Source organism: Cyanistes caeruleus, chromosome Z (genome assembly GCF_971803275.1).
Source record: "Cyanistes caeruleus chromosome Z, bCyaCae1.hap1.1, whole genome shotgun sequence".
Classification (NCBI taxonomy): domain Eukaryota; kingdom Metazoa; phylum Chordata; class Aves; order Passeriformes; family Paridae; genus Cyanistes; species Cyanistes caeruleus.
The window spans coordinates 1004114-1023873 of NC_141732.1; the positions used below are offsets into that span (position 1 = coordinate 1004114).

At 40.1% G+C, this 19760-nt stretch overlaps 1 protein-coding gene across 7 annotated transcripts in view; it reads right to left on the minus strand.

The window, feature by feature from the left end:
* Positions 1–19760, minus strand: part of SSBP2 (single stranded DNA binding protein 2) — a 128052-nt gene that overhangs the window by 89257 nt on the left and 19035 nt on the right. For all 7 annotated transcript variants that reach the window (XR_015280519.1, XM_086868045.1, XM_086868047.1 and 4 more), the window contains exons 2-4: positions 6780–6852; positions 2683–2744; positions 789–873 (exon numbers count right to left, since the gene is read on the minus strand). Coding sequence is in view for 4 of the 7 variants with exons in the window: in XM_086868045.1 (XP_086724171.1) it covers positions 789–873; positions 2683–2744; positions 6780–6852 (220 nt within the window). In the remaining 3 variants the exon portion in view is untranslated. The remainder of the gene's footprint in view (positions 1–788; positions 874–2682; positions 2745–6779; positions 6853–19760) is intronic.

Genomic DNA, 19760 nt, shown 5'->3' on the forward strand with positions numbered 1-19760 from the left:
GGAAAATGATCATTTTGCTAAATGTTGTTCCAATCTGTGTTTGTAAGACATTGGGCTAGGGCAGTCTAATTTCAGTTTTATCCATAGAAATATTTTTTGGCAGTAACTAGACAATATTTGTGAGACAGACCTGGAAAAGAGTCAAGGAAAGAGGTTTTACAGTTGTATTGTGAGAACTACGCTCACTCAAGACCCTCCCAGTTGTGTTTTGAACTAAGTCTCAAAGGCAGCAAAACTGTCATCAAACTTCTGCCCTTAATTCCTCCTGGTGTCTTGGACCAGCTGGTTTTTCATTTAACTTATTTATTGACACCTGATTGTTCATTAGGATGAAAAACCTTCTGGTTACTTCAGGATACAAAAATATATCAACCACCCCAGTTTCAGCCAGGTGGTCCTGACAGAAGCCAGAGATCAATTCCGTCTACAGAACAGACTTTTTTTTAGCACTGACAGAGCACAGGTATTTGGGCAGGTCACATCCATGCCTCCATCTGTCCTGTGCCTTTGTGACCAGCCTCACATGTCCACGGCATGGGGGACAGAAGGACACTCTTCTTTCTGCCTTAACAAGTGGGACAGCACCCTGATCTCTGGGACAGCTTCCAGGAGCCACCTATATTGTGCTGGCAATTGAAGAATTAGGAGCTCCTAATTCTAAGGTGTCCCCAGAAAACTGAGAGTTACATATGACCAACACCTGTGTTTTTGAGCCACTGCAGAGCAGAAACACTTCTCTATCACATTTATACATGCAACTAATGATTGTAAAGACAGAGAAAACTTACGTAGTCATGAAAGGCTTTTGCTTCACTCGAGTGTTCACATGTTTCTCGTCTTTCTGGAGCTGCACAGTAGAGATCCCAGAACACACTGCCAGGGAAGAGGTTACAGATGGTGAGAGTGTCACTGTGATGCTTCTGCGCATTTTATGGCAGACACACACCCCACATGGATGTTCCTATACAGAAACCTCACTTCCTCTCCAATGGATGGGAACACTCACCTCTAAGGAAGAATTAAGATTTGTAAATCATCTGTGAGAAACCCAGTCCTGCCATCTGATCTCTGAGGCAAGTAGTGCTGTACTCCTCTAATACCACTGCATTACAGACCAAGAATCTGGTCTAATATATAATAATATATATTATAGTATATAGTAATACAGTATATTATATATATATATATATATATATATATACACAGAGTAATTATATATATATATAATATATATAAGTTATGTAGGTTTTATATATATGTGTATATATATATATATACACACACACACACACACAAACAGTAGCAACTTCTATTTAATCTTAACCCTCCGAGAACTGCTCAAATGACTTCCACAAAGTATGGGAAAGAACTAATTCATTATAATATGGAAAGAAAAAAACCAAAACGAACAGGAAAAAAAAACCCAAAAAACCACCCACAAACACCTGGGAATTCTTCCGTGGTCAAGATTCGTGGAATCACAGAATGATTTGGACTGGAAGGACTTTAGAGCCCACCCAGTCTCCACCACCTTCCACTACCCCAGGTTACTCTGTCCAATGCAGTCTTGAACACTTGCAGGGATGGGACAGCCACAGCTTCTGTGGACAAATGTCCAGTCCTGTGCTTAAACCAAAGCTCCCTGAGGATCTGGTGCCTGGTCAAGCCCAGAAAATGGATGGGCATGTTCTTAGGTCATAAAGAGTGAAAGGAAGGTTATTATGCCATATAATCCCATTGGTCTTCCCCCACAAACTCCTTCAGCTAGAATTATATACCAATCTGCTCCACCACAAAGTTCCTGGAATGAAACTGTGTGTATGGCAGAATGACTTCAAAATATATTTGATAATAAAATTTCTTGGAGCTTCATAACGGTTTTTTAGTGGTTTAGACTTAATCCTCTATAACTTAATCCAGCACTGTAACAGGGATTTATGGACAATTTGACCACTCTGCTGCAGACAATTAAAATTAAGGATAATGCAGACATTAGAGATAAAAGGGACACGTTCTTGTCAGGCTTCCATCACACAGCAAAAGCTGTGGAAGAATGGTCAAAGAAGGATACCCCACTTCCCATGCAGGTGTGCAAATCACTTGTGTTCAAATGGGACCGTTTCAAAATCTGTGAATTCTTGTACTCCTGACAGCTGGGCACATTCTCTGCACTTCTGCATTGCTTCAAACACAGGCTTGTTGGAAATATTAAAATAATGAATAAATACCATGGCTACGCAGCAGTGCCTATGAGCACTCTTCTCCCCTGGGGAATTCTACACGTGCAGCTATGGACTGCAGACTGAGCAAGCTCCCATCTACACAGACACTCAGTATTTACTGTGTTTCCTTTCCAAATGCAAGTATTTATGATATGTAGAATGATCCCTTAGCTCCAAAATATGCTGGAAGGTAGTGAAGAAGGAAAGCCAGGCCACCTTCTTTCTTATCGATGCACTGTTTCTTTTTTTCCTGTATCAGTAACTTTTTCTGTTATTTCCTTTTCTGTATCTAATTTTCCTGTATCTAATTTTCTGTTATTTCGTTCCTGAACAAAAGAATACTTCTTAATCCTGATCCTCTCATTCTTTTTACAGCGTTCACCTGAACTTCTTGCCTCCAGCAGCTGGAACTGGCAATCAATATATTCTAAAAAAATCAGAGAAGAAAACTGGTACTTACCACCACCAGGAATGCAAGAATCCTGGGGGCTCCCCCAGTGTGATGTTTTTTTCCCATCTTATCTAAAACAAAATGATAAAAACAGATGTGTACGTTCTTGTGGTCATTGTGACTAAAAAGCATAAGAAAATAAAGGATGAAGAAAGGGATAAGAAAAAGGATGAGGAAGAGAAGATTTCACGGTTATGAGACACTTTATGGTCATCAATTTGGATGCCCTATGTACTTACCTTCCTACATTTACTGATAGCTGATACTTAAAATTAGCTCTTCTTATGCTAGGGGAGAATATTTTAGAATTTTATTCTTTGGGTTTTTTTTCCTGAATATTCTCAATTCTGAATATATTGTGTATTACTTTAAGGTCAAACCCGCATGATTTAAAAAGCGATGATGATAAAGCACCCTTAAAACCTGCAATCTTTCCCCATTTGCACAGGAGTGATGCTGTGGATTCAGCAGGTGGCACTCTTCCCCCCGCAGCCAGGGCCAGCAGTGTTTTGTAATCCTCAAGGAGCGCTTGAGTCACAGGTAATGTGGCAAAAGCAAGGCAGCACCACTGCCATAATCCAGCTCCCACCACTCAGGGAAAACGTACGGCTGCTCTGCCTTGCTTTCCTGTGCTGGCAAGCTCTCCTCAACACCTGAACTGCCTCAGACTTCCTTCTCACCAAGGAAGCTGTTTGTTTGATGCTGTTCTCAAAGGAAATGCGGTTTAAGAACTCTCAGCTCCTGAATTCAAACTTTTGCTGTTGATCAGGGAACCCATCAGACAACAGCAATCACAGCAACAGCATCTGTCTCTCCGCAAAAATTCCCAAATGTTGTACCTCAACTATAATCACACAACCACCTTTTCAAAGCCAGTCGGTAGCTTGTCCTTAACACCAAAATTAAATAGTTCGGGCTATAATAAAGCCCACACAACACTGTCCAGAAGAATGTCTCATGTTAGAACTTCATGGATATAAGGCATTGTGTGCAATGCAAGTTCCTCCAGTTACATCGACACACAGCATCATTTCCTGTCCAATTCTGTTAAAAAAGGAGTTGTTAAAAGCACAAACCATATTCTTCTTGGGACAGAAGAAATGGCAGACAAGAAGAGGGTTACTTTAATTAAATGACTAAACAGCCCTAATATTAAAGGAATTTAAAGAGACAGATCCATATACATATATGTAAAATTATATAAAAGCTTAATATTAAAGGTAGATATAGTAGGTTTAGGGGCCTTCCTAAAGCTGGCATTTTTCAAAGAGACTTAGGATTGTCAACTCACATTTGATTTCCACATTCAGTTCTTAGGAAATTTAAACACATACAAGTTTTGTCAATAGCAGAATATGTAGCTCATACACCTAAAAATGTTGTTTGAACTTATGTGAAAATCCATATAGAAAATCTCAAACATGAAGAAAACTAAAGCAATTTTGATATACTATATGAACTAAACTATTAAAAAATAATTTTGCCATTTTATATTGTTTATAAAAGATAACTTTGAGCCACTATCACTTGAGTTGGTAAAGCTAGCAGAATGAAAACCAGCATCCCTCATACGGTAGTTAATTCACAAATAACGTATTTTACAAAGTTCCTGCTTAAGTGCTGGCACAAAAAAGGGATGAACATTTGAAAGCCAAAGCCACTACAAAGGTGTAACAAACTCTTCAAATACCCTTTTCTGAGGCACAGCTGCTCTTCATGTGCCCTGGGAATGTCTTGGAAAGGCTTGTATTAATAATCAGGAACACACAGTACCTCTGAGAAGGTTCAAAATTACATAATGAAGAGACACATTGTACAACCAGAATGAAAAAGTGGCTCCTGAAGCAGAAATATCATTTGCTTAGGAGTAAAAATTATGTCTGTGAAGAACACCCACATTATGTCTAAGCAGTGATTGTTTTCTTCAAAGCAGGGCCTGGTGAGGAAATTACCCAATTCAGGTCTTTTCTGGGTCCTGGGACATGATATCCTCTTGAGAAACTTATTGGGAGAAAGAGACTGGAGGGAATGTGGAAGTCTGGGACTCTTCTCAAGGATTTTTGTTTTTTCAAAATAGCAGATGTAGTCTGTCTGATCAATGAGACTTATCAAGTACAATTATTTATAAGAAAAAAAATCTTCACTGTCATGTGTACTGGTTAAGCTCATAGCCAGGGAATGATTAACTGGGAAATGCCCACCAGCCTGGTCCAGCCAGGCTAATGGAATTATCCAAGGCTGGAATCTGACTTCCAGGATGGAAAATACATGGGATAAGGATCAGCTCTTCAAAGGAAGCATACAAAAGCCAAACTAGACACAAAGCATGACAAAAATACGGGGGTGCTCAATACAACCATCCCTAAGTTAAAGAGTATCAGTGGATTCATGGATATCCAACTTCTATTTTCCTTTAATTAGGCTCCATTCCTCTGAGACACAGTCCCTGGCAGATCTGTGAGACAGGGCTCTTAACCTTTAGACACCACTGGCTGCCCTACAGCTCAGACAATCTCTGTGTGCTCTTCTTTTAAGCCCCAACACTCAGCTTTAGAGTTACTCTGAACCGTTTAACTTTAAAATGAAACCCACCCAAACAGCAAGAGCTTCCAGCCCAGCAGTTACAGAACCATTCACAACAACTGTCAGCACGTTTACCCTCCTGCACTGCTAATTAGTGAGGGAAATAAACTCACAGCTCGTACCTCACACCCACCCTATGCACTGCTAATTGTCCCTGACCTGTGCTGACCATCTTTTGATGAGTCTTAATTTTGAAGATTTGATATATCCTTATGTTTCATTGTTCAGACCTGAGAGCTCCCCTGTAAATCAAGTCTGAATTAGTTTTAAAAGCTGAGTTTCAAGACACTGTATTTAATGTTTTCAGGAAATCCAGATGTCATACCAGCTATGTTTCTGCCAACTGCTCATTTTGCAAATACATCATAAAAACAAAGTGAGCAAAATTTACCTTGTGCAATGCATTATTTACAAATGACAGCTGTTTTGGAAAAGCCAAGATGATACTCTACATTACTTTATCTCTTACTTTTCCAATGCTTTACCACAGAGATAAAACAATTGTCAAAAACATCCTTTACTATATATATAAACTGATCCTCCTACAATTCTACCCTTTTTCCTTATCTCTGCTTTGTCAGTTCTGTGTAAACATCACAAACAACCCACTGGATTTTCATTTTCACCTCTTCCATCTCCAAAATGTCATCACAGCATAATAATTTTATTAGCTTTTGGAGAAGGATAAAAAAAGCAGAAAAATTTTCTTGGACAGTATTTTGCCTATTTTTTCCCAACTTTTGCTCACTATTCCTATAGCTACTACTACTACAACTACTACTACTACACTATTGTTATTATTATTAGTTATTATAATTGTTGTTATTATTATTTTGTATGTTCTTGTCAAAGATTAGAAACAATAATAAACCCAGAGAACTTCAATGTGTTCAGCATACATCTGTATCCTAGGGCAAAATCAAAATGCCGAGGAGATGTAGTTTACCTCAACCTTTGAAAGATGCACACCAAGTCTTTGAAAAGACTGTTAAAAAACACCCCCAAACTACTATGTACAGGTAGAAATTCCATTAGCAGTTGAAAGTGTTTAAAAAAGCAGGACCTAAGTGGTGGTGGCCATCATCGATTCAGCAGATGAAAAGAAGTGAAGTGGTTAAAAGCATGGTGAGAGCACAGAGAGATCAGCAGTGCTTCAGAGAAGGAGAACTGATAGTGTATGACAGTGGGATGTACAATACATTTAGAAGGGCTCATCATTCACAATTGGAGATATCAATAGTAAGTTAAAAGGTCATCAAAACCAAGTACCATTGAAGGGTTCTCAACATGCCCACTTACTAGAGAAAATAGAATAATCTTCCCTATTGTAGAATGGGGATAACAAATCACAGCAAAAATAGTTACACAAAATCACGTAAAAGGACGTGGCAGACTGGGTTCCAGAGGATGAGAAACAGTGGATTGAGGCAAACTGATACCCAAGCTTCTCACTGCTTTTATTCTAGACCAAATCATATTTATTTCACTTGCAGGCCCCCAGAAGCCATGGAAAAAAAACTCACCTCTGATAAAAATGTCTGGGCTGATTTCTGTGCTCCTACATGGAGCAGATATTCATATACGTACAGTGCTAATCTGAAAAATAAACAGAAAGGACAATATTTAGTATTGTGTATTTATTTGCTCCTCTTCTTCAGAAATAAAGGATGAGCACAAGTTTGAGGTACACCCCATTGCCTTCCACAAACCACAATGTACTGAATGTGCCAAATCTATTACCTCTACTTTCAGCTAGACATGTAGGTCAATCTGACCAGAGGTGTTTAAATAGTCATTAATTAAAACATTATTAAGCCCCCAAATTACTTAATGTCAACATTTTTAATATTTGGACAAGTGCCCAGTTAGCTAACAAGTGACCCAGAGCTGCTCTGAGCGAGCGTGCTTACTGTAAATACAATATATTCATGCAGCATCACTGATTACTTTTCCAGGTCAACTTTTTTTCACATGTGGAATGTGCCAAGCTGTTAGCACACTTGAAAAACAGCCCTGTGGTTTTTCCAAAGAACATGGAAACCTCAGGCTGCCATCAGGAGAAGCAATGGCAGCCTCAATGCACAGCACGGCCAAACAACCACAGCTCTGCAGCCAAGGGAAAACGGATCCTGAGGTTCACCCACACCTGGGCTCTGGTGGCACCAGAGCTACAAACAACTGCCACAGCTCCAGCTGACTCCCTCCCCAGAGCCTCCTGTCTGTCTGTCTGTCTGTCTGCAAGTCTCCAGGCTTTCCAGAAGGTAAAAGAAGGGGAAGAGGAAGGGGAAGGGGAAGGGGAAGGGGAAGGGGAAGGGGAAGGGGAAGGGGAAGGGGAAGGGGAAGGGGAAGGGGAAGGGGAAGGAGAAGGAGAAGGAGAAGGAGAAGGAGAAGGAGAAGGAGAAGGAGAAGGAGAAGGAGAAGGAGAAGGAGAAGGAGAAGGAGAAGGAGAAAGAGAATGTCTTTTCCATTTGCTACCTGCATTGCTTCTAAGTAAAATGTATTTGAACACACCTAGTGATACACAGCTATTCTTATTTGAAATATTCTTACTATTCATTTTCAAAAACCTGTAGGTAACTACACAAAGAAGAGAGGGAGAGGATCTGTCTTCCTGTTCAAAACCCCATGCCATGTTCTCTGTGATGACTGTCATCATGGCTCTGGTGGAACAGTAATTATTGCAGTGAACAGGACACCTATCAAGTGTGAAATCTTAAAATCTCAGAGGCCTTCTCCAAAAATTGTTTTCATTAGTTGTCTGTACTTTGTACATGCAATACATACACATATTACTATATTCTCTCTCCAAAAGCAAAGATGTACTTTGTTTCTTGGATTAAATATATATAATTTAAATATGTGACTGCTTTTAAACTCTTAAGTACTGAGATGAGAGAGGATCTCTTAAGAGTTACCTTAATTCTCCCCAGTTTAACTACCATGCAAATTTTAAGCAATAAATGTTGCAGACTAAATTTAAGCCAGATGTAAAAGACAGAGAAGAAATACTTTTCTGCCACTACCAATACATCCTGAATACCCAGTAATGCTTTAAAGCACCTCATTTGTCTTATGAGAGTCCCGTTTCTGTTCTTACCCAAACATGAAGCCTGCAGCCCAGATAAAAGGGTTTGTGCGATCACATCCTTCCTGCCCCCTACGAGGGAAAGCAAAGCAGCACAAACCCCGGGTTTGCTGCGGGGGCTACAGCACCCCACGGGTCTGCCATTGACTGAAAGCTCTGGCACCTTGAGGCACACTTGGTGCACTGACAGCACAAGACTTTAATGCCCAGAGACATTTGTGCCTCCTCTCAGGACTCGGCTACCTGCTCCAGCACAGCCCAACATCCCTGCCTGTTCCCACTGTCTCGGCTCCAAAAACACAAGATATTTCAATACTGCAACAAAAAGACAACCCTAAAACTTTTGACCTAAACAGAATGTGCTAATTAAACACAATTCTAACTGTTAACATCTCCAGCTCTGTGTAAATGTAAATGTTACCTCTTGGGCTAAACAAACCAGCAGTGCAATGAAATGGTGTTTAATGAGTGTGTGGAGCATAAACGTGGCAGATTTCAGTAAAAGACGAGCCAGGCTTTAGGCTTCCACGTTGATCCAGGCCAAGGGCTGTGCCAGGACGGCTGGGACCACCTCCCAGCAAGAGATGTGGGTCAGAAGCACAGCACAGCCTAAGCCCATGCTAGGTCTGTATGGCCGCCCCAGCCCTTGTTACTGCGCTGTCAGGAAGTCTTTACAGAATGCAACAATGGTATGGGTTCATTCGGAAATAAACGCATTCGCCGCAGAGATCAAAAGAGATACTAATGTTTTACTGTGTCACAGCCAAAGGATCAATGGGAAACTGATGCTCTGGGGAAAGACAGCAGAGACGCAGGAAAAGGTGCAACACTGTGTAACAAGAAGGAATACCAAATATACAAACTGTAACGACAGGCGAGGAATGGAGTAAGACAAAAACCAGGCTACAGTTCAAGTGTGTAACAAGAACAAACTAATAATCCATTTCACATCCTGGCACAAGACTAAGAAACTATTAGTGAGGTGGTCTTCAACACCAAAAGACTTGGGTTTGAAGTGACATTTTAAAAAGACAGTTTTTACTCATTAAACTGGTGTGAGAAACCGTGCAGAAGCAGCAAGCAGACATATGTTGAATTTTCACATTTGCATACTTGTTGACATCCCATGAGTAATGTGAGGAAAAAATATTTCCAATCAATTTATGACAATGCTGCAGTAATTTCTGTTAAAGACATGACACAGGCCAGAGCTTCCCCCTCCCTGCCAAGACAATTAGAGCACACATTCATCTGTACCCTGATGACACTTTCACTCCATTAACAAACAAAAAAGGTTACTGTCTGACTCATGTTGCTAACCTGGTGCACTTTGCCTGAAGTTCCTGCTCTAATTGGACAAGGCATTCCTACATCCCACAAGCAGCTACTGAATTCCACAGAAAAGAACCATTTAAGTGGTTCAAGTCAAGCATTTATCAGAATATTACCAGGAAATAAACAGTAATCCGTCTAACTGTAGTGTGGAAATTACATTCCTACATTTTAATGTAGGGGAGATGCAATTAGCTTAATGAGAACTTACAACACCAGCCTTCAACATGGTGAACTCACCCCATTCCAAACCAAAATACTAACACACCACACAAGTGTTCCCACCACTTCCTCTGTCACCAAGAGCCATTACACTGCTAACATTTGATGCTGGATGTAAAAAGTAAAGCATCTATATTGGGAATGTTCCAGATCTGAGCATCACCAAGATACATTTGTAGCATTTTTTGATGGTTAAGATGAAATTTTTTGAAAACTCTTCCTGTATGGAGAGTTCAGCATATGGCACACCATCCATTTAACTTTTGGTTGGTTCAAAACAGTAATTAAAGAACTAGAAAATCAATATCCATACATAATTGTAAGTCTGAGTGAAGCAGCTGAGCAAGAATGAAAAGCAGCCTCATTGACAAGATCTTAAATGTTCCCCTCCATGTTTCAGAAGACCACATGTACTCCCAAATTACTACTCTGAACTATACAGAGAAGTAGCTTTTCTGTTGTTTTCAAGAATGTTTACAGACTTCAGTTCAAATCCATATTTCATTTCAAATCCTGAGAATCTCATTCATCTCACATCCAAATTACAAATCCCATTCTCTAAAACCAGCGCAAGTAGCACTGAATCTTATCACATTTTAAGCAGGGTTTTTCTTAAAAAATTTTCTTGAATCCATCAATCCAGTACTTCAAAACCTGCTCCAAAGCTCCTGGAGGTGAACTGGTTTTACCAAGTTTCAACAAACACAGGTAAACAATCCTTCTAAGCAAGCTTATTTAATATGCCAAACCATGCTTTCTGGCCTATTTGATCATAGTGACAGTCATTTTTCCCCCCTTCTCTCCTCCTGATTTTAGCATATTTATATGGTAATTTGTTCCCAAGTATTTATTTTTAATATATTTTTGATATATATATACACATGTGTGTGTGTATCTATATATAACCTTTTCCTACTCATCTCACCTGAGATTTGGGTGATTCAGTCTGCTGTCAACCACCCACCTGAGAGAGGACTGGACAGGCGACCAGATAAGCCATGGTTCTGGACCAAATTCAAGCACCACCTCAGAAGCCCATGAAACCTTTCCCCTGTGCTTAAGCAATTCCATGATGGGCCTTGAGGCTGCAGGGATTTTCCTGCACCCCCAGCGCATTGCATTTATCCAGGCACCCAGTGCTGTGAGGAATGGAGGCCTTACATGAGGCTGGTGGTACCAAACAAGCTGATCCTTGTTCACCCCACTTTCACAGACAGGGAAAGCTCTGACCCAGCACAGCTCTGGGCAGGGAGACCCTCCTCTTGTCTCTTTTCCACTTGACTCCTTGCAAGATGTCCCAAAAATTCACCTCCTGAAGAGTGGCCACCCCACCTTGGTTACTGCTCTGACAGCACCATAAACAACAGCAGGGTTTTTCAGTTCACCCACATACCTGCAGCTCACTTTTTTGGTGTGTGTGCCCTAATTTCACACACTTTTGCTACTTAAACCCCTGTAGACTTCAAGCACTGGCACAGCCATTTCCAAGCACGTGTTTAGCTGAGCAGCAGTGTGTAACTAAACACTGAGCAGGTATTTGGTGTCGCTAAAGGACACAAAATGATTCACATGAACACTTCTCAGTGTTAGAACAGAAAAGAACCAACCTTTATTCTCTGACTCCAGTATTTATAGATTCTCAACAATGACCAGGGATTGGGTAATTCAGTTACCACCTTCCCAAGCACACTGGTCATGAAAGATGTCCATCAAAAGGCATTTCTTAGAAGGAACATGATAAACAACTTATGTTTATAGAATTTTCGTGGGAAAGTAACTAAAACTATGAAAACATTATCAGAAGGCTTTAGTTTTCAGGGTGACGATTTGGTGTGCACTGATCTCTCGGGAAAGACCATAGATGCATGCCGTGGTAGTGTCTGCAGTCTCCCCCACAAACAATTGCATGGTTTTACATATTTTCATCAGCTATGGATGCCTTGGTTTGTGCTGTCACACTGCAGCATTCCCCACGTTCCTTTTATCTGACTCTGGTTGAATTTCATATTTGTTTTTTGTCTCAGGTCTCAGCTTGTAGAAATTACTACAGATCCAAACTACTGCAGAACCAAAACACTCTTCTGAAGGCTCCATCCTGAATGGGACAATTTTCATCCTTTCTACATACTTCATCAAAAGGCAAGTTTTCTTGATGATCTCTAGAATTTTAAATAAAAAACTGTCATTTTGATGCCTGTGTTTGGCACATGTATTCCTCAAGATTTCCAGTAGTTTCACAGGCTTCGTAGTCCATGGTCCTGGGAAAAAAGTAACACATTTTATGATTTCTAAAGGTTGTCTCTAACTGGTTTCTTGGGGTTAACCCATATAAACCACACAACTTACCATAATTATAAAATATTCCAAATGGCAGCTAAAAAGTGATTACCTCACAAAATACATTTTAAAGTGGAAGTTAGACCTTTATAAAAATACTTGAGGTTCCACCTCTTCCTGATAGTAAAGGTGGTAAGCTTGGTCTTCCCTGTTGCTTTCAATGAGACAGTAATGGGTTTTTTCATGGTATTTTGCCCCTGGTATATAATTTGCAGTATTTAATGATTTTAAAGCCATCCCCTGGAAGTAAGCAAAGGCAGCAGCATGGAGCTGGGATGGAGAGGATCACCATCAGAGAGGAAAGCAGAAACATAAAATCCAAACTTTAAAGCTCTAAAATCACAGAATTACTGATTGGTATATGACGTGTTAAAATATTACAGCTGTTCTTGAAGCAGCTGCTTGTTCTGAGTAAAAAAAAACAAAACTGCCTACAGCATCCCCTGGAGAAGGGTGAGGAGGAGGAGGGAGCAGGAATGCACAGAGCAGCTCTCCAGGGATGAGCTGGATCAGCACGGACTGGACATGCAGTGCCCACCAGCCTCAGCAAGCAAGCAGCACCTGATTTGATTTTCATTCATAGAAAGAAATTAGCATTTCTGAGTATCAGGCTCCTATAGAGATCCATGGTTTTGCTAGTAGCTTTCCCAGTTCTTCTCAGAGAGTGTACATTTAATATCCTGTCCAAAGAATCCCAGGATATTTAGGACTGGACTGCTGGACTCCCTTGTCTCATCAATAATGTTGGGCAAAAGAGTTTATTCCTCTTTTACAGCAGATCCTGGTTAAACCCAGATGCAGATGTTAAATACAGACTGTACCTTTCCCCCTACTCACTGCATGCCTCAATCATGTCTTCAGACTCCATAAAATCAAACTCTACACTCAGAGCTTGGTAGGACACTCTGAAGAGACAGTAACGAACCACCTCATGAATTTTATGGGAATCATATGGGATGGTGACACACAAAATGAAATTCCCTGAGTATCTACCTAAAAAGTAATGGTGGAAAGTAATTTGTATGACTTATTATGAAGCAGTAAAATTTTCTTCAGAGAGTAAGTTCTGAAAGGATCAGAGTGAAGCTATCAGACCTTAGAAACCAAAGAAATTCAAGGAACTGGTAGAAAGAGTTTCTTCGGAAAAACAGATAACCTGGAGAAAAGAAGTGCAAGACAAGCATCAGGTGCTTCAGGCTAAATTAAAAAAAAACTGATGGTAAATATCAATGGAAGACAAATAGGAAATAATAAGAGGTTACTCTGGCTGCATCCAAAAATTCATCAGCGATCTAAGAAAAGACTGCAACAACAATGAAGTAAAGTCATACAATAATATTAACACCATTCAAGTATTTGGATCAGTGATGACAACTGAGCCTCTGCCTGTATCTGAAACATTAAGTTTCCCCCCAAAACAGGGAGCTGTGATGCTGATCCTGGGGACAAATCACCACCCATGGCTTTGAGACCGTCACTTGTGCTGGGTGGCTAGTTCTGCACTGGGGACTGAGGGGAGGAACTCAAGACATTTCCCTACAAAACAAAAACAAAGCAGCAGCCACCCCAGAAAGCAGATGGTGTGTGTGTGTGAGGGCAAGCACACCTGTGGAGATTCTCAGCACACCTGAACTGGAGGTGCAAGGCTTGAAGTGCAGATTTCTCCTCAGGTCACTGCAGTCTGTACCCACAGGACAGCTGCACACAGCCTGCTCTGGCCAGACCCACACCTGCCTGTGGAGCCCCCACACATCTGGCTGAGCTCTCACCTGCAGGGGTCCAGCACATCTGGCTGAGCTCTCACCTGCAGAGCCCCCCACACATCTGGAGGAACTCTGACCTGCTGAGCTCCCACACATCCAGCCACCCAGCTCCAAGGATTTACACCCTTGCCTGCTCCTCGTGCCCACCCCTGGATGACAGAGGGAGCTGGAGGGAGTCTCCTGCTGCTCCCCCAGACTGGACCATGGCCCTGAAGGATCAGTCAAGACCCCCAATTACTCAACGTTCCCACTCAGCAACATCTCCAGATAAACTGGAGCACCCAACCTGAGCTACACCTCACACATGATGACTTTGCTGAGCCTCCAGTCCTCTCAGACTGCCCAGGGGATTCAAATACGTGTATTTTACAACATCGGAGATAATTTGCTTAGACCCTGAACTGGAAGTTACCAGAAACACCTTCCTTTTGAAATGCAGGTCATAAAAAAACCATAGTGGTTTTCCATATCCTCCCACAATTTCTTTTTAAAATAAGAATACTTTCCAAGCAAAGAATCCAGCAAGAAGAGGAAGATATTTGAAAATCATGCTCACAGAGAGTTTACCCACACATTAGAAACCCTGAAACTTTAAAAAACCTTACCAATAATAAAACCTTGCAGTACTGAATTTCTACTACCAACTGACTATCAGCCTAGAAAATCTGAATGTCAGCTCTCTGAACTGCTACCACTGGCTAGTATTTGAAAGGAAGAAACCAGATACCAAAGAAAAGGGATGGGAAATATTTGATTCTGCACTGACAGCTGATGTTCAGTAGAACTGGCAGTGTTGTATTTGCTTGTACATGAAACAGGAAAAACAGGCAAACCACTTGTCACACAATCTCTGGCTGCGCACTTATTGCTAAATCAAAATTTAAGGGGCATAAGCATCCAAAAGACTCCAGTTCTACCATATGTAGGACACAACTCAGACTGGTAGTTCTGCTCTGAACAGTTATAAATGCATTTCTGTAGAGGACATATTCAGTTAAAAAAAGTTAAAAACCTTTCCTCTGATTTACAGAGGAAAATAGAAAATTCTCTATTTTCTTAAGTATGTATTACTAGAATAATAAACACTGGATTCAGTTATTATATTAACTTCATGGATAACTTCACAGGCAGGCAGGGTAGTAAATACAGGGTATAAGTCAATGTCATGTTGTCAAGATGCAATTTCTGCAGCAGGTAAACAGGCAAATGGGAAACCTCAACAGGGCATGGACAGGTTTTAGGATGCTAGGAGATGGTACTGAAAAGTAAAAATAAACATATAAATAAATTAATAAAGTTTAAAGAAAAAAAAAAAAGGGGGGGGGGGGAAATAAAAATGAGAGAGAGAAAAAATGGAGGGGGGAAAAAAAAAAAGGAAAAATAAATCCAGATGGGCTGCTCACAGCCAGACAATTTAAGGTTCCAGAAGTTTATGCTTCAGTGAGCTGATGTGCCCCACCACTGCAGCCCTGTTAATGTACCTGACTGAGCCAATACCTGACCACAGCCACAGCACAACAAATCCAAGCACCAAGACCCCTGGGGATCACCATCCCTGGCACTCCAGGCATAGCAAAGTACTTAAAACTCTCAGCCTGTGATCAGAAGGAAAAAGATAGTGAAGATGTCTTAATGGCATCCAAGGTTTACAGAGATTAAAAATACTGGTGAGCTCTATGCAAGTTTTGCTGAGCAGAGTTTCAGAAAATATTTTCCAATATATCATGAGTGATAAACCATTTCCTGTAAAAATCCTCTGTAATAATAGTGCAAAAAACCTTAACCTTCAAGATGAATTCAAAAATGTTTTATTAAATATAAACACCAGTTTGCTCATTGTTCATGTGCAAACTCCCAGCTGAGCACAATTTTTCATTTCTTCTCAGTGACATTTTTAAAAATTCTGATCAAATTGCTTGAGAACACAGAAAAGTTCATTAAAAAAAAAAACTTACACAACTTTCATATGTTTTTCACTTCTCAGTTAAATACAAACAGAATATTAAGATTCAGCAAATATTTGTATTTAGGATGCTGTTTACACACTACCCGAAATTGACTTGAGATATTTACGTGGTATTAAAGAGATTCTGATCTTGAGCCATGAAAGTACACACACAGAATACCAGATTCATGGAGTGGTTTGGGTTGGAAGAGACCTTAAAACTCAACCTGTCCCCTCCCCTTCATGGTAGGGACACCTTCCACTGTCCCAGGCTGCTCCAAGCTGCCCAACCTGGCCTTGGACACCTCCAAGCATGTTGCAGTAATTACACTGCTATTCCATGCTTCATTTATTGCCTTTATCCTCCTTTCTTCATTTTCCCTGTTTCTTAGCAGTAAAAGAGAAACTAATCCTGCATTACTCTGGAAACTCTCAAAAGCAGATTTCAGTGTAAGAAGTCGGCACACGGGAATTACAAACAGCAGAGAACAGGGATTTGCTGTGCTGATCCCTATCTTCGACAAGACTCTTACCTGCAGAAGGAAGGGGAAAGAGACTTTCTTTTAATGGCTGCTGCTTCTGCAGCCTGCCAGCATTATCTCTGCTGCGTTGTGGCAAAGTGCTGCTACTGCCAGGGGTGGGAGACGGGAGGGAGAGGTTCCCAGACCCCACCAAAGACTCTGCACAAGCCACGTCCAGCACCAACTGATGAACAAAAGCCTCTTAAGATCCTTTTCCTCTTTCTATCAGCTATATATGTTTTTATCAGCATACACAAATAAATCAATTTATGCCTCCCTGTTTCATCTTTTATACACAGAAAGGCAGAAGAAAATTTTGCAGGCACAACCACTTCAGTTTTACAATGCATAATGTTCAAATCATTATGAAACTATGTTTATGCCACATAAAGTTTTTATGAAGAAAAATTATGAATCAAATTGTAATATACACTTTTTCAAAAAGAAATATTGATTCAGGATTCCAAACAACTGCAAAAAACTCTGAGTGAAGAAAAATGTATTAAACTTGCAATGAGTATCATTAAAGTGAAAAGGAAATCAACACTTGTGATTTACTAAGGAACTCTCCGGTTTCTGCACTGTTAACTTAATACTGAACAGAGTAAAAGAAAAACACAAAAATTTCAGTTCTCAGCTAAGTGGTGAATATCCTTCAGTCCTGTCTCACATCTAGCAGAGACAGATTAAAACAGAGAAAACCAGACTATACCTGAAATGAACAAAAGCAAGTAGCTACCATCAAAGATAAAAGGACAAGGAAAGGTACACCACAAAGACCCGTGACTGAAAAAAAACCCTCCCAATATATCTGTCATATTAATTCAGTATTATGTATAATGTATCTGCATGAAGTTTCTTTCTTCAAAAGAAAAGATAGAACTAGAAAGAGATCTCACAAGAAATTGTACATATATACAGAAATCTGCATTAAATGCAACATTTTTATTTGCATCAGCAGATGGCTGCACTAAAACCAAAAACAAAAAAGAAAATTCAACACAGAAATTATTTTTCATTAGGAATACTATTTCTCACTCTCAACATGACTCAAACTGAGACTTGAATCTCAATCTCGTACTCAAGTTAAAATACTCTGCTTTATCTTCCAAATTACTGATGCTTGACTTGGTCCTGTGTGTATTTAGAAAACACACATTAGTTTTTTTAAATATCCTTTTATTAGTATATTACAAGAAGACAGCTTGTCAGCACAGCACCAGGCATTCACAGCTCTGGATTTCAATTTCACCTCAAAAAGCCATTCCCTCCTCAGCAGGGTTTTACTAGAAGGCTGGAGTCAAGTCCTGGAATTATATTTAGTACTAACTATAAAGTATTTATAAATCTGCATTGAGTAAATCAAATGTTTAATATATATTTTAACAAAGGGTCATTTGTTATGAATTTTAGGGCAGCAGTTAGACAAAACACTGTCTTTAACACCTTCTACTGTGTGCTTATTGCCATACATAATACACACTCTTCATGCCTGTAACCTGTTTAATAACAGACATTAATTATTTATTAGCCCTCTATAAACAATTTATAAATGTACTCTTACTATAAAGCATGACTGGACTGGCCTTTACTCCCACAATGAAGGCGTCTGCAGAATTTTAACTGCTGCATTAAGAAGCAAACCCCACTTATAAAGAACTTAACAGCTATACACATTCTGGGATATAAAAATATAGCCAAACAGCACAGCCCGCCATTTATCTCAGAAATCAGTATTATGCAGGGGATTTCCCAGCAATTTATGTGAAATGGTTATGATGGCACTGTTAACAAAACTGAAGTCATGTTTAGGTGCAATAGAAGAAATTTTTTCATACCTCTGTCATGCATCTGTTGGAGAAGTTTAATTTTTCCCCTTGGGTAGGCTGGAGTGTCTTAAAAATACTCTTTTTAACAAGATCACCCCAGGCATGGCTGCCTAGGGTGCCTTGCTTGCTCAGGAGAGAGCGAGAATTTTAGGAAAACTGTGTATTTTACCACTCTAGTTTTCAACAGCTTTGGAAATAATGATGTACGTTAACTGAGGGTCAGTCTTCTCTTTCAGACCAGCTGACGCTCTTCGTATTTTTAGTATTAAAATCAGTTAATAGTTTTAGCATGTACAAGGCACTTTGTGGCTCCTTCTGGCACAGCACTGGTTTGATTTCTTCTATAAATGTTAATTCTTCTTGCGTGAGAACTGCATTAAATTTAAAGCAAATACACCATAGCAAAATGCAAGGAAAGTTCCTTAATGGCAAGACACAGGGAACAACACTTCCCTCTAAGTTTTCAAGTCTGCTGTTTGCACCTCTCCTCTCTGGGATTTTTCTGCAGCTCAATGAGTAATCAACCACAGCTTTGTAACACTGCTAAAACTTGTGGCATTTTTCTGATTAAACTCAGAATTTTCCTTATGGAATTTTCCTTATGGGACAAGTTCTTTTCTGAGCAGCACAAGATCTGAGCAAACTGGTGAAACATCAACCTCACAAGTATCAGCGGTGCTACATGTGTTGCCTGTGTTGCTCATCTCTGAGATCATGTTCAGGAGAACCAAACACAAGTAGGGCCACGTGCAAAAAAAAATCCTAATTCAGAACAAAACAGCACAGACTGTTTAACTCCATGCTCCCAGTGGTCTGGAGTCATTCAGGAATGAAACACTGCACCAGGGAAATATAAAATACAAAAAACCCAAGGGCTCACAGTGTAAGATTAACTCATGCAGTTCAAACTACTCATCTATTTAAAGTCAATGAGAAATAAAAATCACGGTCAAGGCTGCTCTTTGTGCGTGTGAAAAATGCCTGTCCTTAACAATAAAATGCCCTCTTCAGATCTCATTTATGCCTTCTATGTATCATCTCACTTAACATGGATGCACAAACAGAAAAACAAACCCAACAAGTTCTTGCCCATATGAAGCCCATGGGAAAGATGACAAGGGAATAACTGCATCATTTGAATAAAAGAGAAGCTTTGAGTTCACATATGAAGACAAGACTAATAGTTACTTTTTAAGATGTGTAAGGAAAAAGTAAGCAGAGCTAACGCAGAACGCTCAGGTAAAAGAAAACATTTGGAAAGACACAGAAGAATAACCACAGGGTGACACACATTATGTGGTATTTAAGATCCTAGGCAAGACAGCCCAGAGCTGGATGGACAGAGGCACCAGGTGGGAATCTGAGAAGAAGAGCTAGCGGTGAGAGCAAAAGGAAAGAACACAGCTGTAGTGACAACACTGGGGTGCAAGAGCTTCAGCATCCCCTACGATCTGCCTCGGGTCTCTTTCT